This window comes from Zootoca vivipara, chromosome 2, assembly GCF_965207765.1.
Source record: "Zootoca vivipara chromosome 2, rZooViv2.hap1.1, whole genome shotgun sequence".
Taxonomy (NCBI): Eukaryota; Metazoa; Chordata; class Lepidosauria; order Squamata; family Lacertidae; genus Zootoca; species Zootoca vivipara.
The window spans coordinates 85261194-85285071 of record NC_142584.1 but is presented as its reverse complement, the minus strand read 5'-3'; the positions used below and the strand labels follow the sequence as shown (position 1 = coordinate 85285071).

The 23878-nt window shown below is 43.5% G+C and overlaps 1 protein-coding gene across 6 annotated transcripts in view; it reads left to right on the top strand.

The window, feature by feature from the left end:
• The window catches only part of GRIP2 (glutamate receptor interacting protein 2), a 202295-nt gene that overhangs the window by 157931 nt on the left and 20486 nt on the right, over positions 1 to 23878 (top strand). For 5 of the 6 annotated variants that reach the window (XR_015948463.1, XM_035106512.3, XM_035106510.3 and 2 more), the window contains exons 11-17: positions 317 to 469; positions 1879 to 2065; positions 11912 to 12057; positions 12640 to 12720; positions 18837 to 18900; positions 20453 to 20598; positions 21638 to 21782. Coding sequence is in view for 5 of the 6 variants with exons in the window: in XM_035106512.3 (XP_034962403.3) it covers positions 317 to 469; positions 1879 to 2065; positions 11912 to 12057; positions 12640 to 12720; positions 18837 to 18900; positions 20453 to 20598; positions 21638 to 21782 (922 nt within the window). In the remaining variant the exon portion in view is untranslated. Of the gene's footprint in view, positions 1 to 316; positions 470 to 1878; positions 2066 to 11911; positions 12058 to 12639; positions 12721 to 18836; positions 18901 to 20452; positions 20599 to 21637; positions 21783 to 22608; positions 22741 to 23878 lie in introns of all 6 variants that reach the window. The other variant, XM_088663281.1, reaches the window with a different exon arrangement.

Sequence of the window (23878 nt, the reverse complement as noted above, 5' to 3'; positions counted from 1 at the left end):
TGAGGAGTGGGGGAGTCCCTACGATGAAAGCTCCAGGGAAACTCCTTCAGCAATGTGGAATTTGGCAGGTTTAGCAGTTTTGTAGGCCAGCAAAATACGCTGGCATCCTGCAGAGGGGTGCGGTGAAGTTTTAACATAACTATTTTTTTAATGTGCTTTGGGGAGGGGGAAATAATTACTAGTAAGCTATTCATTTTTGGTATACGTTCAGGCATGTGTGTTGGTACACAAATAGGCACGTGTGGGATAAAGATTGGGGCTAACAATGATGGCAAGAAAGGCTGATTTCTGACACTAAGCCTGTGTTTCTATCCAGCTCTTGTAGCTGCCAGCTTTGCATCTCCCACGATGAACACGTCGGCGTTTGCCTGCCAGAATTCTAATACTCTACCTCGAAGCAACCATCCCATGAGCCCACGGGCCACCATGTTGAGGAGAAGACAAAGGAAGAAGGAGCACAAAAGCTCATGTAAGGGTCACAGGCAGTTGACTAACGGGGTGGGTGGGTAGGTAGCCCTGCTCTGTTCAGGGTTACAGTGGTACCTCGCTAGACGAATGCCTCACAAGACAATAAACTCACAAAACGAAAGCGTTTTGCGATTTCAATGGAGACTCGCAAGACGAAGTTTCCTATTGCGCGCTTCGCAAGACGGGTTTTTTCGTCCCATAGGGTGCCTCGCAAGACGATTCCCCCCCATCTTGCAAGGCACCCTATGGGAAACCGCACTTCAATGCGTTCCTATGGGAGCCGCTTCACAAAACGAATTTTTCGCTATATGAAGCGACTCGTGGGACGAATTAAATTCGTTTTGCGAGGCACCACTGTACTTGGAATTAAAGTATTTATTACTTAAACTACTGTTTCAGTTCTCTGCTCTCTCTCTCTCTTTTTAAAGAAAATAACAAAAGGCGAATGCATATCCTTTCAATTCTTCCTCCAATTTTTCCATTGGGGGTCCCTTGAGTTCCCTGTGGAGCTTTCAAATCCCCCTCAGAAATTGCTAGAAACTTGAAGTTCCTGCCCCTTGCCTCAGTGGTTCCCAGAAGCCATGTGTGGTTGAGTTGGAGATATATTTTTTAATGAGTGGAAGGTGCTCAGAGTTAGTATTGGGATCCTTTTTGTCCTTTCACCTTTTAAAGGGGCTGTATCTGGATGTTGGTGTTTCCAAATTGTTGAGCACTATTTCCTCCTCCATCACGAGGCATGTGTATCAAGCCCAGGCCTACTGACGGCGTTACCTAGTTCACACACTCCATTATGTGCACAGTAGAGCTGAACCTGTGTTTCTGTCGGCCCCCCTCAACCACAGTCTTCAGCCTAGTGAATGTGCAGTTGGGAACTATCCCAAAGCCGTTCACCTGTAAACAGTTTACCTGATGTTAGTTTGCCTCTCTTCAGGTTTCCCTTCCCTCCTTTGAGCTGATCTTTCCTACTGCAGCTAGTCAAGGAGGATGCTGAAACCACAGCACTGCTTATATGTTCTGTGTGCATTTCTCTTTGAGCTCAAAACCTGCCTTAGCTGCATATTTTGTCTCTCTGGGCCACCTGGCAATATGATGTTGCCCTCTATAGACTTTCTCTGCACCCCAGACTAGGATTGAAAGGGGTTTGACCAAACAGTTAAGAAACTGGGCTCCGGTGGCAAATTTCCAATGGGTGCAAACTTCTGGGTTGTTCAGTGAGGAATAGTTTTGGTCATCATAGATATAAAACCTAGGTCCATCATTTGGAGACTGCAAAAGCCCAGTGCTCCAGTAGCAAATGATGTACTTCAAAATAGGGGCGGTGAGGTGTTGTTTGTAGTAAAAACAGAACACAATTTGCAGATGTTCCGAAAAGAGTGTATTGCTACCTTGACCCTGTCTCTCTTCTTTCAGTGTCCTTGGCCTCTAGCACTGTGGGACCTGGAGGGCAGATTGTTCATACGGAAACAACAGAGGTGATTCTAAGAGGAGACCCCTTGAATGGCTTTGGACTGCAGCTGCAGGGAGGGATCTTTGCTACTGAAACTCTCTCTTCTCCACCTCTCATCCGATTTATTGAGCCTGACAGCCCAGCAGAGAGGTTAGAGACCTTGCTCTTGGGTTTCCAATGATAATGATAGCGTTCCCTTTTGTTAATAGAGGTGTCTCCCCACACGCAGAGGTCACATCTTTATTACCTTCCTCGGAATGCTAATTGTTTGTGACTTTGGGCTGGCACATCCGTCAAGGGAGTAGTAATAAGAGGCCCGTGCCTGCCACAAAATATCTATTAGAGAGACTACCTATTTGTGCTCCGTTTCGACACAGCTTGCTCTATTTCCTCCTTAAGACGAAACATCATCATTCTAGAGGTTTGATGATTTCTTGCTGTGGTATTCAGACTTCTAACAATCGAAAGCATCCTACCATGAAATGGTTACAATCCATTAAAATTGCACTGTAATCATCTTGGTGAGCCTGCAGCTTGATTAACCCAAAGGGCGCACTCTGCTAAATGGTCTAAATTTGACCACCCCTCATATAGCACCAGAAGGAATAGATTCCGTTGATGTTGCATCTGCCGTCTGAGGAGCAGCAAAGAGCTTGCATCTTCTCTGGAATAACAATTCATTTCGTTCTTCTCAGAAAGAGCACCTGCCCTCATATTGGATGCAGTTCCAAGAGGCATTAGCCTGCAGGTGGGGGAACCTCAGGCCTAGGGTGGAGGGGGAAATGTGGCCCTCCAGACATCTCTGCCTGGCCCTCAGAGCCACATTCCTCACCAGCCCTACTTGTGCCCTCCGAGAGTGATTTTTGCCTGGCTGGAATGTGTCCTTGGACACATGGTAACGCTTCTTGATTGCTTCTTGGGTGGAGGGTGGAGAAAGGCCTGTAGAGGAAGCAGCCTACTGCCCAAAGGTACCAATTCTCATTCATTGTTCCACCTGCTTTTGCCTCTAGCCTTGCTCACCACTGTCATGTGGCCCCCAGAAGGTTGCCTGGAAGCGAATGCGGCCCTAGGGCTGGAAAAAGTCCCTCCTACCTGCATTATCCGAACCAAGCACAAATATATATTTGCTTTGTATTAGATCGATATGGGTACATGAACAAATGGAGGCATGCTGAATGTAGGCTGGAAATGAGAAAGGGAGCAGCATACAGGCAGCGACCGGTTTGGGCGCATTTGATATGTATGTGTGCATCATGCCAAACCCAGAAGTGGCCTGAAAATGTTATAAAAAGGGGGAAAACAGGGTGTTTGCAGGCTTTCTCAATGGGTGCTCTGATTATATGCAATTTCACGTAAGTGTGCAGTGCCTCAGAACACAAGCCCCACACGAATCGGTCGCTGCCTGTTCCTAAGTAGTAACCAACATGATGCCCCCTCCAGTTGTTGTTGGATTAGAACTCTGATCAGCCCCAACTTTGATCAGCCTTATCAGTGGTGAAGGCCATTGAGAGTCATAGTTCAACAACATATGGAGAGTCACAGAATTCCCCACCCTTGCTTTAGGAAATCAGTTTGTATGTGTGTTCCTTTTGTTATCCATAGCTCCCATTTTGCCCAAGCAGCCATTTTGGCACAGGATATTGTTATCAAAGTCACCCACCCACAGTGCTACCGAAAGTGTAGTGTAGACTGTAATTGCGGTGTAGAATGTGGTTGCATTGTGTCACCTGTACTTATTGGGTGAAACAGATGAAATCTGAGCTGGTTCGTTTTTGCTTGTGAGTTAATTTTACACCGAAGTCAGCCATTGAACCCCAACTGCATTTTTATAACACCTTTCCTTGAAGGAGCTAAGACCAGTAATAAGATCTGAAAGAAAAGAATGGATCCAGGTATTGCTGCTTTTACTCCCGGCAGTTTGGGTGGACTTCATGGTTATGAAATCACCAGTTTGTTTGCTTTAAAACAACACACAAATAAATAAACAGATCAGGCTTCAACAAAGCTTGCAGTTCCAGGGGGCTTGGAATCAGCCCAGGTTTTTTTATGCTATTGCGAAAGCTCCAAGCAAAAACAAAAAGCAATGTGTTGCTGTATGGACTTGCCTGAATTGAATGAGTCATGCATTTAGCTTTTTCCTTCCATGCCTGCCCAGCAGGATTCTCTTTGCTAGTTGTTTGTTCTCTCCTCGCATGTGGGGATTGACAATATCTGCCCAGCTAAGCTGGGTACAGTTTTACCTGGGGTCTGGAAAATCACTGGTAACTCAAGGGGTAGCTTCTGTAAGTTACAGTGCACCACCTGTTCAATCAATGCAACATCACCCTTTGGAATTGTTCATTCGGGACATATTGTGTAAGACTCATGGGTTTTTAATTGAGGTTATGCCTTGAGGCCAGCTATATTTGGCAGCGCGCAGAAGGCCCAATCAATTTCTAGGTTTTGTTACTTGCCCAATAGATTGTTAAGCGCAAAACCCATAAATGGAGGGCCGTGCTCTGCGTTGTGAGTCACACATTTGCACAGGCATGGTTACTATTCATGTCCAGATGACTTCAGACCCCAGACTCATCAGCAGGAATCTGACTGGAGGTTGGGATGATTAGATTCATTGTAGAGGGCCAAGGAAACGTTGCCACAGAAGTGTGAGGTGGGCAGATTTTGCTTTATGCTTTTGGGGTCTGGCTGCCATGTTTTTTCGTTTCATTTCATTTCATTTCTATCTCACTTTTTCTCCAAGGAGCTCAAGGTGGCAAACATGGTTCTCCCCCTCCTTTTGTGAGGTGTAGGTTAGGCTGAGAGGCTGTAACTGGCCCAAAGTCACCCATTGAGTTTCATGATTGAGTGGGGATTTGAACCCCAGTCTCCCAGTTCCTAGTCTGACACTAACCACTACACCCCATAGTGACCAGGTTTCTAGTGACCCTGGATGGTTTTGCTCATTTTATTGCTCTACCCACACTCCCATTTCTTCTACCTTCTGGCTAGTTTAGTTGAACAAAACAAAACAAAATCCCCTAACCATTAGTGATATTTGCGGTTTGGTAAACCTTTGGCGCTGTGGGCTAAACCACTGAGCCTAAGGCTTGCTGATCAGAAGGTCGGCGGTTCGAATCCCTGTGACGGGGTCAGCTCCCGTTGCTTGGTCCCAGCTCCTGCCAACCTAGCAGTTCGAAAGCACGTCAAAATGCAAGTAGATAAATAGGAACCGCTACGGCGGGAAGGTAAACGGCGTTTCCGTGTGCTGCTCTGGTTTGCCAGAAGCGGCTTTGTCATGCTGGCCACATGACCTGGAAGCTATACGTCGGCTCCCTCGGCCAATAATGCGAGATGAGCGCACAACCCCAGAGTCGGTCACGACTGGACCTAATGGTCAGGGGTCCCTTTACCTTTAAACCTTTCCTTCATTCTTCCTCTAGGTTAGCCCATATAAAATCCTTAGAAATCCAAATTGCAGCAGACACCTTGAATATTCTTTTTTTATAGGAAGGCAGGATAAAAATATTGAAAATCAATTAATAAATACTTTATCTCTAAAAGACACATTCTGCAAATACTGACCTTTCAGATCCTGTGAATGATTTTTTTCCCCCTTGAGAAAGATTCAAAGAAGATAGAGTAGCCGGTTTGCATCAACAAATGCTGGTTAAACGCAGAGATAAAAACAAGGCAGTATCAGAGATGAAACAGATTTACTCACAATTTCCCCATCTCCCAATTCCCCTTTGCAACTTTTGATATTAGCACTCTCCAGAGAAGTTACTAGGTAACTTTTTTTTTTTTTTACTTTTTTGCTGTTGAACAGTTAATATATCTTTCGCAGACACTGTGTTTAGGATTTTGGTAGTCCAAACTGTTTTACTCTGGGGTTTCCCAGATTGTGTCTTCTTCCCTACCCCTTTCGAGGGTGGAGGGTGTTGTAATTTTGTCATAAAAATCAGTGCATTAAACAGTAACTCATTCTGGCTTTCTCCTCATGCTCCCTGATGCATAAGCAGGGGATGGAGCTCCATATTAAAAGTCACATGTGTGCATGCTATTTAAAACCCTATTTTGATGCCTCCAGCTTTGCTGTTGAACTCATCCTACCTCCAGGAGGTCAGTTTTCTTCTTCACCTTCAATGCTAGCATCCCTTGACTGTGGCCTCCAATTCAGTACGGATGCCATTATATGTACGAGCATTGCACACATTTCTGCCTATGGAAACAAATCTGTTGACCCAATTTTATGCACAGTGCAGAGAGCTTGTTCTGGCAGTCACTATTCATGCATGGTGGTCAGCGTGAAGACAGCAAATGTTTGAATTTTAAAAGGATGTCATTTTGAGAGGGGGGAGGTAAACAGGCCCATTTCTCAGCTTATGCTTGCTGAATGAGAAAACTGAATATTTCCTTTCAAGATACTCCAATGAGTCTCCACTTCAAATTCTGCCCTGCTAGTTAGAATATGAATGCTTATTCTACTTCCTCTTTTTATTTTTAATAATTTTAATACTGTCATATTGTTTATCATTTGTAGTCAAAAAGCAGTAGCAGACTGTCAAATCATAGAGAGGACAAAATAGTCCTGTAATAGAATCAAGGTGTAGATATAAGAGGGCTTCTGAGAATTTCTGGATCACACAACCGAGGCTCACCTGAGTCTTTGTGCACCTGGGGGGTCAACACTAGCCACTTCTGATTTGTACATCAACAGGAAGTATGGGGAACCCATGACCCTTTGCATCTTTGTTGGACTCCAACTCCCATCAGCATGGCCAATGATCAGGAATGATGGAAATCGTAGTCCAGGAAGAATTGGAGTGTCATCAGTTCCCCATCCCGTAGTAGCAGTAGTAGTAGTAAAGGTAAAGGGACCCCTGACCATTAGGTCCAGTCATGACCGACTCTGGGGTTGCAGCACTCATCTCGTGTTATTGGCCGAGGGAGCCAGCGTACAGCTTCCGGGTCATGTGGCCAGCATGACTAAGCTGCTTCTGGCGAACCAAAGCAGCGCACAGAAACGCTGTTTACATAATAATAATAATAATAATAATAATAATAATAATAATAATAATAATAATAATTTATTATTTATACCCCGCCCATCTGGCTGAGTCTCCCCAGTCACTCTGGGCGGCTCCCAATTGAATATTAAAACAAGACAGCATTAAATATTAAATGCTGTAGTGGTACCTATTTATCTACTTGCACTTTGACATGCTTTCGAACTGCTAGGTTGGCAGGAGCTGGGACAGAGCAACAGGAGCTCACCCCATCACGGGGATTAGAACCGCCAACCTTCCGATCGGCAAGCCCTAGGTTTAACCCACAGTGCCACCCGCACCCGTAGTAGTAGTAGTAAAGCTTTATTGTACTAGCCAAAGGCCATGACGAAACCATACAGACACTATCAAAGAAAGAAATATCTATAAATCTATATATCGAAACAGAACCTCTCCCTAAACCATCGGAATCTAAAAATGCAGGCGCACACATAAATTAGGGGTCTCCACACACCTCCGTTCTATAGCAAGATGCTAACCCTTATTTCTCTCCCAGAGTCAGATGCAGTTTCTGCTCACCAGTTTTGGTGGGAACTCATGAAGCTGCCATTCAGCTTGCTTGATCTATCAGTTCATCCAGATGTTTTCCAGTTTTTTGTTGTCCAATATAGGGGAGGGGGTATAGTTTTACATGGTGCTTCATTGAGCTTCAGAGGTGATCATATCACCTCCAACTTACAGCATGAGGCTTGCAGTGGCTCAGGAGGAAGGCTGGAACTCATCTGTTTCACATGGTGCTCCTGAGGTGCTTGGAGTCTCTCCAAAGCAGAGCGCAAGGCAGATGAGTCCTACTCCCCCTTCCTGAGCATGGAGTCATATCCACAGTCATGTGGTCCCACTAAAGCATTTGGATCACCTCCAAAGCGGTGCAGGCAACCCCTCGCCTCCTTCCCCAGCTCTGAGCATTAATCACGCTCACTAGAGCAAGGACAAATGCTTGCCGTGGCAAGTCAATGGAGCTCTCTGGCTCCATGTAACCTAGTGCTATCTATTTAACTGGAAGTGGCTTCAAAGCATGTCTTTTGCTGCTGAGAGACAGCCTCTCACCAAAGCTATGTAGAGCCTCTGATAATGCATGGTGTGCTTTCAAAACACAGCTTACGTTGTGTGGAACTATGCCCTAAGCTTTGTAAACAAACAGACTAATGTGTTTTGTTCCCATTTTGTTTCAGTTGTGCTATAGTAATAGGCCCTTAATTCTTTTGCCACCGCTTCCTCTCCCCTTGACTTCGCTTACATATAACAGGCCAGAATGTATATTATGTGAGGTAATTCAGAGATGACCACAGAGCGAGAAATGCTGCCGCCGCTGGGTAACCACTGAGAGCCCAAACAGAGGCCATTTGATTCTTTTTTCCTCAAGGGTACCTTTGTTTCAGGTCATTGCTTGCAATGATGAGGCTGTGGTTAGAACTAATTTAGTGTGCCTTCCAGTTAGTAAAGAGAGGAGGCTCGCCATCTTATTTTTCCTGCTATCTTTAGAAATTAATTTGTGTCCCATCTGGTGTCCAGTTGGAAGGACTGTGTGGCTGGCCTTTTTGAAGAAGAAAAGGCCCACCCCCGGCCCCTTTCCCAGCCAGAAGCACCTTAAAAGTGCAATTATTTCCTGCTACAAACTTGCAAGCAAGGGCCAAACTAGATACCCTTTGCCCTAACAGCTTGTGTTTTTAAATAAAAACAAGAGCTTTCCCTGCCATTCCGGATTTTATTTCCCCACTTGAAATCCCCTTTCTACCTTTTTTCCAATCCATGGTAGAAGAGAACCAGTGTTTCGAGGTTAGAGTGTTGGACTAGGACCTGGGAGGTCAGGATTCAAATCACCTCTCAGCCACATGATGCTCACTGGGTGACCTTCGGCCAGTCGCTGCCTTTCAGCCTAACCAACTTTAATGTGAGAATGAAATGGGACAGGAGAACCATGCAATCCACTTTAAGCTTCTTGGACAAAAGGCATGATATATATGAAATAATGTAGGGCTCCCACAGGGAGAAAAGCGCCCAGCGGTGTGGTCTTAAGAAGTCAAAAAGCAGAAAAAGAAAACAGTTAAGCAAGCATCCTCCCAGTCATGGGAGGGATGCATGCAGAATTGAAGCAGGCTTGACCCAAAGTCATTTCAGGATAACCATGATACTTACATAGTTGGGGGTTTAGATACAAGCTCTTATTCCATACCTATTTGCAGTTGGAGTGATGTGTCCATGTGTTCCAGACTTCCTGCAGTTTATGCATCCATCACACAAGCGCAACTGCCCACTGTTACGTGTGGAATGCATGTTGAGCCGCTGTCGCTAGCGTAAGGCTCCTATGAGTATAGTCCTTAAAAGTCTCAGTGTGTGTGTGTGCTTTTAATTTTATGGATTCCACAAAAACCTTAGTGAAATAACTGGAAACAACAAAGGAAGAGGAAGCCAAATGCTTGATTAGAAAACTAACTAAAGCATTTTTTCACAAGAGCTGGTCACATTTTCAGACTGTCCCTGTAACAATGGCCAGTGCTTCATGCACATTCGTTCCCATGAACTTTGCACTTGAGAACCTCTGGGTATTATTATTTTGAATTTGAAAGGGAGTGGTAGGTCTCATATTCCCCAGGATCACAGAAAAGTAGGACTTGGTGGGGCTCGTGATTCCCACGAGTCTAGTACAGCAAAGGGAGGCCTAAGCCAGGGGCAGAGGGGAATTCATTAATTTGAATTCTGAATTTTCTTTTGAAGAAGTTAACTGTGTCATCTCATGCCAATGCCTTTGTTAGGTGATCATGGTTTCACATCACAAAATTTTATAAACCTGCAAGATTTGAGTGTGAAACATCCTGTTAACTCTCTTCAGTCTACTAATAAGAGAGATAAAATGCTTTTGACTCGGCTTATTAAAACTATCTAATGCATAGAGCAAAAGGGTGTGTGTGTGTATCCGACTTTCTCCTACTTATCTGTACTCCACAAGATGGTTTGACGATATTGCCTAGAAGCTCGGTGCAGTGGTTATAAAAAGAGCAGTTAAAGTAATGGATCCTCCGCAGTCCTGGATGGATACTTCAGAAACATCTCAAATTGATAAAAAGAGCAGCTTCTGCAATTCCTCAATTATTTCTCCAGCCATTCATAATAACAACTGGACAGAAGAGAGTTTACGAAAAGGGAGGAGTGTGACTGTTGTCTCTTCAACCAGAAAATAGGAGCCTCTGGATTTAAGCCAGCTAATTGACTGCATGAATGGAACTACCTCTGCTCACACAAGTGAACTTCCTCTCCCTCACCTGCACCCACAAATCTGCTCCAGAGGGTTGGGAAAGCTCATTCATTAAATTTATTAGATGCCACCATGGGAATACAAACGGCTTCAATAAATAAATGACAATTACCAGATGTCTTGTTTCATACCCAGGTCACCAGTTTTTATTTCTCTTCATTTCTTGCTGTGCTCTGCCTGTTGCTCGACTCCTCCTTGCTCTCCTGTAACATTGAAGTTAGTTGTTGCAAAACACCAAGCAGCAGTTTCCTTATGCCAAGTGCATGCCAAGGCGATCCTGGAATTGTGTCTTATAATAATATTGGCTTTTCAGCACTGTTAAGCAGCACCCGTGTGTATTTGGCTTCAAGATAGGACATTACAAGGGATAAATGATTACCCAGTTTGTTGAGACATTGAGGTGAACCCACAGACTTGTAGCTTGTGCTATTACCCAAATATTAATCAGAGGAGTTTGTAATGTTCGGTGTCATTAGTCTGGGCGCCAGTGGGCTCCGGCATGTTTAATGTGACTTTTGTAGCATTAGACATGGTTTCAGAGCAAGGGCACCTCTCAATTTTTCTGTCTTCAATACAGCTTTGATCTTAGTTGTAGTGAGATACATAGTATTTAGGTAAAAAGGTAAAGGGACCCCTGACCATTAGGTCCAGTCGTGACCGACTCTGGGGTTGCGCGCTCATCTCGCATTATTGGCCGAGGGAGCCGGTGTATAGCTTCCAGGTCATGTGGCCAGCATGACAAAGCCGCTTCTGGCAAACCAGAGCAGCACATGGAAACGCCGTTTACCTTCCCACTGTAGCGGTTCCTATTTATCTACTTGCATTTTGACGTGCTTTCGAACTGCTAGGTTGGCAGGAGCTGGGACCAAGCAACGGGAGCTCACCCCGTCACAGGGATTTGAACCACCGACCTTCTGATCAGCAAGCCCTAGGCTCTGTGGTTTAACCACAGCGCCACCTGGGTCCACATAGTATTTACACACACACAAAATGTGCACGCACGCACACACAGTGTGTGTGTGTGTGTGTGTGTGTGTGTGTGTGTGTGTGTTATCAGGAAGATGTTTAATCTAAGAATAGGAAAAAAATTCAGCAGGAGCTGGCATTAATTTGCAGAACACATCTTTAAATTCCCCAAAACATGTCAGGATCCAGCATCCATGTGCAAAGATGATTCCATGTTCTGTTTGGGGCATCTCAGAAACTTCACACCAGGAGTGGGGGACCTCTTCAGCCAAAGGGGCACATTCCCTTATCGACATCCTTTGGGGGCGGGGCACCTGCTAGTAGTGGGTGGGGCCAGAAGCAACAGTGGGTGGAGTGATGAATGTGATTCATAGCTTTGTACAAGAAGCTGCATTCAAGCCACACAGATACAGACAGACACATCCCTCCCTCCAGGCGAGCAAGAAACATCATCATCACTTTCCAGCCAGGCAAAAGGACTTCAAGGTGTGGAGGCAGCTTGCGAGTAGCATGGCCTGAGAGAAGAGGCGTGGCTTGGGGAGAGTCCCAGTGCCCAAACACAGAGAGGCCTGAGGGGTTGAGGATCCCCGCTAGTGCCACACCCTCATACTCTGGTTGCCCATCTTTATTGCTGCTCTGACTGGCTTCTCTGAAAAAGGAACCTGAGGGTCTCCTGTGAGTCTCTCACCTTTCCTGATCTCTCCCATGCTTTTCCTCCACTCTGGACTGCAGGTGTGGCCTCCTGCAAGTTGGAGATAGGGTGCTTTCCATCAACAGCATTGCAACAGAAGACGGGACAATGGAAGAAGCCAACCAGCTCTTGCGGGATGCAGCACTTACTAACAAGGTTGTGCTAGAGATTGAATTTGACGTAGCAGGTATGGAAACAGTTGTTTGATACAGCCCCAAACTCCCTTTTAATGGTGCTTCTTTATCTTCAGACAATGTCTTAAAACTGTGGATTTAATGGATTTTGGAGGCAGCACCAGGTTGTTCTCAGCAACTGAGAAATTAGATCAGGCTCATGAACTCACTTGTTTCTTATCAAGTGCTCCTTCTTGAAGCTAGAAACAGAGGGTTTTCCCCAAGCTTCTAGGATCACTTCAGTATACTTTTAGAACAGCCTTTGGGAACCGCCTTTGGGAAAGTTCTCTTTCCATATACCGTATATACAACGCCAAAATACTTGGTAGATGTTTTTAGATGTTTTAATTGTTTTACCATTTATGTGTTGGCTACCCAGGGCTCCTTTGGGAGGAAGTCTGGGATGGAAATTAATTAATAATACTATGATCTCCACTTCAAATACCATCTTTGTGTTAGGGATGGGGTGTTTGAAATAGCTCTTAGCTGCGTGCCCCCACAATTTATCTTCACAAGTTGTGAGTGATGCAGCACAGCTCAGCAAAGCAATGTGGGGCTGCATTATCCTTTCTTGTCTAATCTTCTTGGTTCTACAGAATCGGTCATTCCCAGCAGTGGTACCTTTCATGTGAAGCTACCCAAGAAAAGAGGTGTGGAGCTTGGGATTACTATCAGCTGTAAGTATGGCTCAGGTTACAGCTGCTTACTTAGAAGTTGTATTCATGTCAGGTTTTCTCCAGCTCCACCATATCTGTGGTGCTGCCCCTTGAAAATAGTTTTGAAGCTGCAACTGCTGCAAAATGCTGTGGGTGTCACTGCTTTTTATTTATAAACTCGGTATTCCAAAAGATAGTAATTTCAATAAATCCTAATAGTTTCACATTTTGATATTTATCCAAAGTTCACACTTAAATCAGTCAAGGCATCTTAGAAGAATTACATCAGATTAGTTCCTAGCTGCATATTTAATATTCAAATTCCAGATGAGTGCATACTTAAAAATAAAAATAAATAGCCATAGCTACATCACCACCTCTTGACTATAAAATGGAACCAATAGTGGCTAGCAGCATAGGGCTTTTGTGAATATGGACATAATTATGAAACAATAAAGAAACAATAATGTAACTGATGATGATACGTCAAGTGCAGGTGATCAAAGCATGTGATAGCTATACCTATTTTTTTTAAGTAACTGTGGAACAGATACTTGCTGCGTTTTGCAGTGAGTGGAGTCAACAACTGGCCCTTTTAAAATAAGTTGTGTAATACGTAATGTGCCTGTTCTGGCCTCAGCTGGAATACTTTAATTCAAATACTTTAATTAAAGTCTTCTCTGAAGGTTGCTTGAGAGGGTTACATCTTGCAAGACGTCATTTTGTCTACTCATCATTAAAACTCTTCCTGTACTGTATAATTTTCACAAAATATTTTGAACTTGTAAGCAGGTCAAGACCAATTTATACATTTCCTTTCAATGTGATGAAAACTTTTTTCCATTTGTGTCTACGTTTTACCATGTGGTACAGGGCCGGCTCTAAGGCAAGGCTGGGTGGCGCAGGGCGCCGGGCCGCTAGGGGGCGCAGCGCGGCTGCGCAGTGCCCACCCGCCAGCCATGGTGGGAAACGGGACAGGGGGCCCCCGGAGCGATCTTCGCACCACGGCACCCAATATGTTTAAGACGGCCCTGATGTACCTCAGGAGCTGGCACAAGTTTGATAAGGATCTGTGATCTCGCCAAATGATTTGTGATTGACACCAAATAGTTTAGTAATAGCAATGTCAGAAAGTCCTTTTCCTCCTTCGTAAATTAAAGCGCAATCTTATGCATATCGACTCAGAAGTAAGCTCCATTGAGTTCAGTGGGATTTATTCCTAGGTCAGTGTGTTTAAGATTGCAGTCTGAGGCAGCTGAAACCAACAAAGCTTGGAGGGGAGGAACGCTAGGAGTAGATTTTTATGTGAAAAGACTGTGGTTTTAAGACTAGCACTGAAAACCATGTTAGAAGCCCTGATCTTACTACCTCAGACAGGGAGACTTTCAACACATGTACATTGGTAGTACATGAAGTGGAATTTAACTATTAGTAATTTTCTTTCCTCCTCAGAAATAGCTTTGTGAATTGTTCTGTTCTGTATTCAGGATTTGGAGGAGAGCTTGAAAGGAATATCCTGCTGGAACAATGTTTAATTTATAAACCCTGTCTTAAGTTAATGGATTCTACAAAAGTATTCTAGTAGTAGTAGATTTTTATGCTGACTGCTCCTCTTTTGTAATTCAGACCTGAAATGTATTTTGTCCTGTGTTTATTTGTGTTCCCCTTCGCTCAGCTATCCTTGAGTTCTCATGGCTTTTTAAAATCATCTCTCCCCCCCCACCCTGATGAACACTTTGTTTCTGAGATGTAGCTTTATAGCTGTATTAGACTTAGTTTAATTACACATTTCCCAAATGCTGCTTTGTCTCAAATCAATAGTAGAAGGTGTTTTATAACTGGCAGAGTCACTGGTGCATGTCAGTTATGTGCTCAAGCTCCTCTGAGGGGAATAATTTCCCAGTCCAAGTCATTATGCATCCTATTAAAAACACAAAATGGACATGTGTTTTGAGACACTTCATCTATCATACCATAAAGCAGAAGTATACAGGCTCCCTGCAGATATTGTGGGGGCATGCCTACGAATCAGGAAAAATAAATAAGAATGTCAAACATCCTTCCTCTTTTGTTGTGCTGAGGCATGAGCTGGTACCCTCAAAACATGGAATCACCCTTAAATGCCCCATTGTGTGAATACTATGATCAATACAAAGGGTGCAGTTACTAGCTGGTTTGAGAACAGCTTGCATTTCTGTTGTCAAAATGCCTGGTTATTGATCCGCAGAAATGTCACAAAGCTAAGAGTGTTTAATGTAGTAATACCTAAGAAAGAGAGTGTTTGATTGAGGTTTGGTGTGTTCTCCAGATTTCTTTTGCAGATGCATATTTTAACCTCTTATGCCTCAGACTCAGACTTCAGTGAAACTTTGGATCAGAAGCCATACATACACAGACACACGAGTCTGCTGGTGCAATGAAGCATTATAAAAGGAAGTTTCTTTTAAAAAAGAAATTGTAATTCCAAACAAGTGATTAGCCTATAGTTAGCAATTGGTGGGATGGTGAGCCTCAATCATATAGGGTGCATTCAGACATCACGCTGAATTTTGCTTTAGCAAGATGTGAACAAAGCTAGCCTTCTTCCAGGCTGACTCCCTTCTCTTTCCTTCTGTGTGACCAAAAGTCTGCAAGCTTTAGCTTCTACTCTTGGATAGCTGCAGTTTGTTATGTTGAATAACTTCAGTTTGACAGTCTGGACAACCTGACAAGCCATGGGGCGCTCAGTGGTACAGCAGATCTCTGCAGGAGACAGCTTTGCTAGTCTTCTGCACTTGGGAAAGTCATAGAACCATAGAGTTGGAAGGGACCACAAGGGCCAATCTAGTCCAACTCCCTGCAATGGAGGAATATTTTCCCCCAATGTGGGGCTCGAACCCGCAACTCTTGAGATTAAGAGTCTCATTCTCTACTGACAGAGCTATGCCAAGTTCCGAGCGGAAAGCCTGCCAAGTCCCTTACACTGTGGTTCTCAAGCTTTGCGCGAGGGACTTTTACAAGAGGGCGAGGCAACTCACCTGGCAATCATCTGATGTCATAACAACACCTAGTGATTGACAGGCAGGTTGCACCACCCACCTGTAAAAATTGACCCATGGGAGTGGGATCTGCCTGCCAGGCCAAAATGGTTTCCCACCCCTGCTCTAGTACATAGCACCGTAGGAAACAAGGACAATGTCATTTTAATTCACAACTCAAGAAGGCATGGCAGAGTTCTGGTAGAATAGAATGGAGATATACATGAAGCCTTTAATATGAATTGCCAGATAATATGCCTGAGCTGCATATAATGGCTTCATGAATTAAAAACAAAGCAAACCCATCCTAATTTCAGCATTGGATTAAAAGGCCAGCTGAAAGAAAACCTGAGCGGTGAACAGGAAGAGGTGGCGCTCTTGCCCATGAGAATTTAATTTGGCTAATAAGATCTAGTAGGGTTAATTGAATACTAATTGACTGCTGATCATCATTCCTCTAAATTAGTTTGTATAATTTGCATTTTGGGAGGAGCATCACAGAACAATCAGTACGACACTGAATTACTTTTAAACCAAATCTTTCCTAGAGGAGAGTGTGCCTTGTTTAATATTATTAAGCTTTTTCTTTCTTCCTTCCTTTTTGTAAAGTGTTCTAATTATATGTGACTATTTAAAGCAAATTGAATTGTTACCAGTTTTGCTGAATTCTGGGCTGGAAATACTTTTAATTACCAGTGTGCAGAACAGGTTCCTAGACCTATGTTGCTACATACAAATCAAATATCATTAAGCCTGTTTTGAAAAGCGTAATTCAAATTTTGCCATTGACAAACCAGCTCCAGAGACCGAATTATTTCTTCTGTGATGGTATCTTCTTTTGTGCTTATTAGTGAGTGGGTTGCTGCATTCAGCAATAATATGTGGTAGCAGGATGAATGCCTAGTGTGCATGTCTAACTTCGATGAGAGAAGTGTAGTTTAGGGCAATTATAAGGCCAATTCATGGAGAGTTGGGTTATTTTATGCCTCTGCTATCTGTAAGAGCCCTTTAACAAGTTAACCTTAATAAATGCTGGGAAATGGCTGGGAGTAAGATCCATTGGACTCAGCCAGCTATACTTCCGAGTACATGTGTAGAGAATTGCAGTGCTAGACTTTTCTGCCTACTTCTACCATTGCTGATATGATATAATCATGGCTGATTGGACTATGCATAGGTACTGACTAATTGCATTTTTTAATTATTCACTAGAGGTGAGTTTGTTCAACTAGGAAGGGGGGAAAAACAGGAGAAAGATCTGAACAGCTTTGGAACTGATTCTTGTTATCTCCCTCTATACTATTCCTGTGGTAAAAATGCCCTTAGTTTTAAACAGGTCTCGGATATCCTGGTCTGCCCACAATCAGATGTGGCTGAGAAAAAGATAACGCTTCCTGGCAAGAAGCCATACTCTTGGATTCCCTCTACAGCCCTATGTGACAGGGCTGGGGGAACTTCAGACCAATGGATTGAATGTGGCCCTGAGACCTCTCTATCTGGCCCTTGGGACTCTCCCCAGGCCACACCCAGTTATGCACCTTCCTCAAATGGTTGGGCCTGCTTGGGATCTGTCCGTGAGCTGTGATAGTGCCTGCCGCTTGCCTGGAGGGAGGACGCAATGTGTGTTGGAACCTCTGGATTTTGTGTGGCTGGAACGCAGCCTGCTGTGCAAAGATAATAGTCACATGTGTTGCTGCATCCACTTTTATCTCTGGCCTTCCCCACAACTAGCATGCAGCCTCTGAAAGGTTGCTCACAAAGGAGTGCAGCCGTTGCACTGGAAAATGTTCCCCGTCCCTACTCTATGGGTACATCATCTTGTTGTATATTGAGTATGTGGAATCTCTAGGACACCTGCTCCCTTCCCTTTTACTCTTGGGCTATCCTTGTGGATCTGTCCGCTGTGATACTCCTGCCACAGGAGAAGGAAAAGGTTGTACCATCAAAGATAGCTGAAGAGTGGTGGGTGTTCCACAGTATTTCCTCTTACCCCCATTCACCACCTCCCCAGCTTTTGTTCACTTTGATTTCTTTATTGCTCTCCTAATAATGGTTCTTGCCACCCCTTTGCTTCTCAAGCCTAGTTTTTCTGGAGCCATCTGCGCTCACCCTTTGTTAGGGATGTTGGGGGATTCTGACGGGAACAGGAATGGAAATTGCTTATTTTTCCTTATTCGTCCCACGTCTGGAGCAGAAATCAGTCCAGCAAATATGATCAATATTTGCTGCTCTTGTTCTTTTCAGTCTGCAAATGATGCATAATCGATAACTTCCCCTCCCCAGTTGCATTGCATTTCCTTTGCATTGAAATGAATGGTATTTGTGTTTAAATAAATGGTGTGGAGTAATGCGATGATAAATTAACCATGTAATGAATTATGTAAGATTCCACCGTATCAGACAATTCATGAGAGGAATTGTATAGTTTCTGTTGGCAGTCAAACTGCAGTGGAGCAGAAACAGTGCTGCATGAGACGAAACACGTGTCTGAACAGAAATAGATGCCTTCTTACTCTTCTCATGTCCCACTTCACAGTCCAGGTCATTAGTGTCTGTGAATACGACTCAGTTGTTTGGATCATAAGATATATCAAGTTGTGATAGTTTCCCCCCCCCCTCCTACTCTCCGCAGCTGATTGGGGATTCAAGCCTGGGGGTCCTACAGTCTAACCCAAGCACCCCCAAACTTCAGCCCTCCAGATGTTTTGGGCTACAATTCCCATCTTCCCCAACCACTGGTCCTGTTAGCTAGGGATCATGGGAGTTGTAGGCCAAAACATCTGGAGGGCCACAGTTTGGGGATGCCTGGTCTAACCATTACACCACATGGTCTTATATTATTGCCATCATCATGATGCTATGAAAGGCCAGAGAGAGATCTCCTGTTTGGGGATAAGTGCTGTCCTTAAAGTGTTGTTCTTAAAGTGCTTGTCAATGCCAATGCTTAATAAACTTTAGGCCAAGTGTTAGGCATTCACAGCTTGAATCCTCCATTTAATTTTGAATTCCAAAGACTTGTATAATCAACTGTTTCCTACTTTGTGAAGTTAGTGTAATGCTAAAGATTATCCTAGACGGTACAGATTGAGTTTTGACTCTGTGGTATCTCTCTCATAACAGCAAGCAGAAAGTCTGGGGAGCCTTTAATTATCTCTGATATCAAGAAGGGAAGTGTAGCACACAGGTAAGTGAAGAATCTAATTTTCCACTTACAAGTCTCAGACACGAAATCAGCTGAACCCAGTTAAGACATATGAAGCTCCCTTATAATGGTTCAGACTTCCAAGCCACCTGTAGCCATATTGTCTACTCTGACTACCTACAATTCTAAGAATATAAGAAAAACAAGGAGAGGAAAAATAGATGTCAGAGATAAAATGAATAAGCATAAGAAAAAGTCCTGCTGGATCACACTATCCAATCCAACATCCAGTTCATACAGTGGCCAACCAGATGCCTATAAAAAGCCAGCAAGCAGCAAAGCTCTTTCCCAGACCAGCCTCCTGAGATCTTTTCAGCTGAAGATGTTGAGGGTTGAACTGGGACCTTCATTGTGCAAAGCTATGGCTCCTTCCCAACCATCAAGACCAATGAACTATAATGCCAAACATTTTCCATGTCTTCCAAAGTTCACAAATGTTTGCATATTCTCCCTCCTTCTGTGAGTAATTAGACTTGCTGAAGTGATTCACAAGGTGTACCGTGGCCTGGCATTTCCTTTGGTCTCAGTATAGAAGTAGGTCTAATTAGAGTACAGTGCTGGCTTTAATAAATTAGTATTTTATAAGGATACTGACTCCTGGAATCTCACTTAAGCCTACTTGATTCCAGTACAAGCGGTGTTGCCAGCACTGCGTTGTTATATAAAAGTAGAACATGCATGCATTAAGAGTTTGCTCTCTGAGTTATGTATATAGTGGTCTATATTATTTTGATGTAGCCAACATGGAGGCCTCCAGATGTTGTTGGACTACAACTCCCATCAGCCCCAGCCAGCAAAGCCAATGATCAGGGCTGATGGGAGTTGTGGACAAACATCTGTAGGGCTACCTGTAGTTTGCTACCTCTGCTCTGGATGACGCACCATGAGAGATGAGGACAGCCAATAACAGCACCTCCCTATGTCCTTTCATGATGTATGGAGAAAACTGTAATTCACAAAACAGTTTCTTGACACCAGCATCCTTCACATTTACCTGTGACTCATTTTTTCCCCCTCACTTATTTAAGGTACCCCACTTGAAATGTTGAAAGGCTGCCTAACTTTCACCAGTTGAGAGAATTGCTAATACAGTGGTACCTCTACTTACGAATGTTTCTACTTACGAATGGAGCTCCGTCCGCCATCTTGGATGCAGTTTAGATAGGATTTTTTCTACTTACGAATTTTTAGATAGGGTTGCTTCTACTTACAACTTTTTTCTCCCAATGCATTCCTATGGGATTTGACTTACAAATTTTTTCGACTTACAAATGTGCGTTCGGAACGCATTAAATTCGTAAGTAGAGGTACCACTGTAATGAGGTGTATTCTCAGGCTGGATTTTAGTTATCTGAATCTGTTTCTACGCAGAAATGTCTTCTCTTTTTTTAATCATTCACCTGGGCAAATTCTCTTCTGCAGAAGAGTTGCCATACCACCCACAGTACTGCAACAGCTCTTGGAGAAGAACTATGTATGCAGCTATTTGGAATGTGTTAAACACAGGCTTGGTTTTTTCCCCCGTTGCTCGCAGGACTGGCACCTTAGAGCCCGGAGACAAGCTGTTAGCCATTGATAATATCCGACTCGACAATTGCTCAATGGAGGATGCGGTGCAGATCTTAAAGCAGTGTGAAGAGCTTGTCAAATTGAAGATCAGGAAGGATGAGGATAATTCTGGTACGAAAGCACTGAATCAAGCTGTTTCTGAGCCATTTTAATAAAACACTCCAATACGTAAGAAAGGGCTGGCAGAGTAACTGGGAAACCATTATTCAAGTAATTAGTGTGTACATGTGCCTCTGCATTTATGTGTTGGTGCGCATGTGCACACAACAAGTACCTAGAAGCCTACTATAAGGCTTAAAAGTTACTTACTGTTTTGCTAGGAAATACTTTGAGTTAGATGCACACCTTGGTGATTCCTTACCATTATTAAATAAGTGTTTATGCATTGAACAGAGTACCAGTGTCTAAATGGCCTTACACAAACATAGGTATATTAATGGAAACAAAATTGCCAAGCTAATAAATGCAGTTATGTACGGTCCTGTACTTTCAGATTCCAGTAGATAGCAAACATGCTCCATTTCTTGATGCACGCATTATCCACCTGTTCTCCTTCCCTCGTTGCTTTTCTTTGTAACATCGTTTTTATTCATTTTCATCTTTAAACTGTTTTAACGTGGTTGCATTGAGATATATATGTGTTTACATTACAGCATGTGGCACTCAGCAATTCCTTAAAACTGAAATCCAAATGGCAACAAACAATCAGATAAATGTTTCTGGATATATTAATTAGCAAAGTTGCGTCAAAGCGTATATACCAAAATTAATTACAAATACAAATTGATGCATTCCTTAGATCAGTGATTGCAAGTAAAAGGTATTTTGTATCAATAACAATTAGAATTCATGGGAAATTGTAGGAAGAGGGGAAGGGAAAAAATTAAAATATGCGCGTCATTCCTTCCTGTATTATAATGAAATTAGTAATCACATGCTACTAGCGATTAAGCAATAAATGATCGTTTCCCAATCCTCTTTGGCGGTTACTGGGTTTTTTTGATAACTGGAAAGAACAAGCAGTAGGTCTAATGGATGTTTATAATCAGCATGTATCTTCTAGAAGATGATCTAGGTCTAGGACTAATCTCAGGAATTCCTTTAGTTTAGAGTGATTTCTATAATCAGAGTCCTCCTTTCCTCTTAATAGATGAGCAAGAAACAACTGGTGCTATCATCTACACAGTGGAGCTAAAGAGATATGGTGGACCTCTGGGAATCACTATTTCAGGGACCGAGGAGCCTTTTGACCCAATTGTCATTTCAGGATTGACAAAACGAGGGCTGGCGGAAAGGTGAGTTGCAGTTTGCCTCCTCTATAATGATACTACAGGTGTAACCCACTGGGAAGCTCTTCTGCTGATTTGTACCACTGAATTAAATGGAGCCTGCTTAGGTGAGTGGTGTAGATCTTTCTGCACAGTTACGTGGCTGTGCGCGTAAGGAAAGGGAGGAGAGAGAACTTGGTTGCCCGTGATCTTGAGAGGAGACGTGAGAGGTTTGTGTGCTGAATGGCTATCACAGTTTCTGAGCTCCCAAAGGCCCATTTTGTGTTCCTTGGGGAAGCTGTGAAGCTTCTTCCAGGTAGTATATTCAGTGCTATTATGTTTGCATTAGTGGATATGTTTGTGTGAGGTGTGTGTGTGTGTGTGCGCGCCGGTTACAAACAAGGAACCAATCAGGAATGCTGCATTCAAAATGTGCAACCACATAAGCTTAGAATCACAGAGTTGGAAAGGGACCCTGAGGCTCATCTAATCCAACCCCCCGCAATGCAGGAATATGTTGCTGTCTCATACGGGGATCGAACCTTCAACCTTGGCATTATCTGCACCATGCTCTAACCAACGGAGCTATCCCGCTTATAATTTGTGGACTGTTTATTTACATGTTTGTGAAATTGCTGGGGGTATGTGGCATTTGCCCCTACCTCAGTTTTTCCTGAGGATCCATGTTCTTTTCACCACCACCACCCCATTCACATGTAACCACTGCAAACTGGTAAAGTCTATCCTTGCAGGAGAATCCCTGCAACTATCATTCTGAAATTGGGCAGGCTTCATCTCCTCAGAAGGGGTGACCATGTTTGCAAACAGCACCCATTTTTCTTATATTTCCCAGTTGTAATGAATGGAGAATGCAGAACTTCACTTTATACAGAATGGCTCAGAACCTGGAGCACAGATTGAAGTGTAAAGAGCATAGTGCAATTCAGAAACAGATCAGAATGTTTAAAGACAAAATAGATACAAGGTGAATCTTTGGGCCCATGCACATTCCCTTCCCAGAATTTTTGAGCCAGAATTTAGACCAATCCATTCAGCTGCTAGAGAAAACAGGGATTTTATAATTTCAGTTCACTAATCCACTGTTTGGTCAAAAACCAAGCTGAGTTTGACCAAGCTGCGGGAGGCAGTGGAAGACAGGAGTGCCTGGTGTGCTATTGTCCATGGGGTCACGAAGAGTCGGACACGACTAAACAACAACAATCCACTGTTTGGAAATTAAGTTAACTTTGCTATTTAAACTGGCACCATAGTGACCTCTAGTGGATAGTTGAGAAATCAATATCCTGACTCAAAGGAAAAAGCAAGGGTGGGAGAGAGAGAGAGAGAGAGAGAGAGAGAGAGAGAGAGAGAGAGAGAGAGAGAGAGAGAGAGAGAGAGAGAGAGACCATGAAATATAAAGAAGTTGAATTATATCCTTATAAGCTGCCCACAAACAAGATTTCCAAAACTGATTGCTGGTCTGTGTGCTAAGCTTTTGTTTTCTGTGACTGAAAATACAGTGTTCTTTTGTTTGGGAGATCTGCAAGCAAAAGTAATTTACTCTTGAAAGGGAGTGGAGTAGCTAAAACAGACTCTTCTGATGAGAAGATAAAATATGCTTAAATGACAACTCTTGGAGATTTTCCACAGCTGATGGCTAGAACAGCAAAAGCACAAGGAAAAGGGACACGGGTACAGCAAGCATTCTGAAACTGGCCGGCCATTGGTCTCTATGTACTTAACCAACGCTTGAGTTGTAGTGCAATTTAGAGCATGCATGGAAATGAATGTCTGTTGCAGCTGTAGCTTAATGGAATAACTGTGATCTAAATAGAGGATATGACACAATTGGCCTTTGCATCCATTGGAAAACAACCCACAGTTGAGCCGTACCTTGGATTCCACCTGTGAGCTGGATAGTTTACTTAGGTCACGCAAAGGCAGCCTTTATTATTGTGGTCTCCGTGTGCAGCACCCCAAGGGCCGGGTGAAATTCACTGTGCCCTTTGCTGTTCACAGTTTATTTAGATGAATTACTAAATTCAAGCAAGCCCGGATCAAACTGAATGGGTCGCTGCCCTGAGGGATACTCTTTCTTTTGACCACCTTCACTGTGTTTTTGT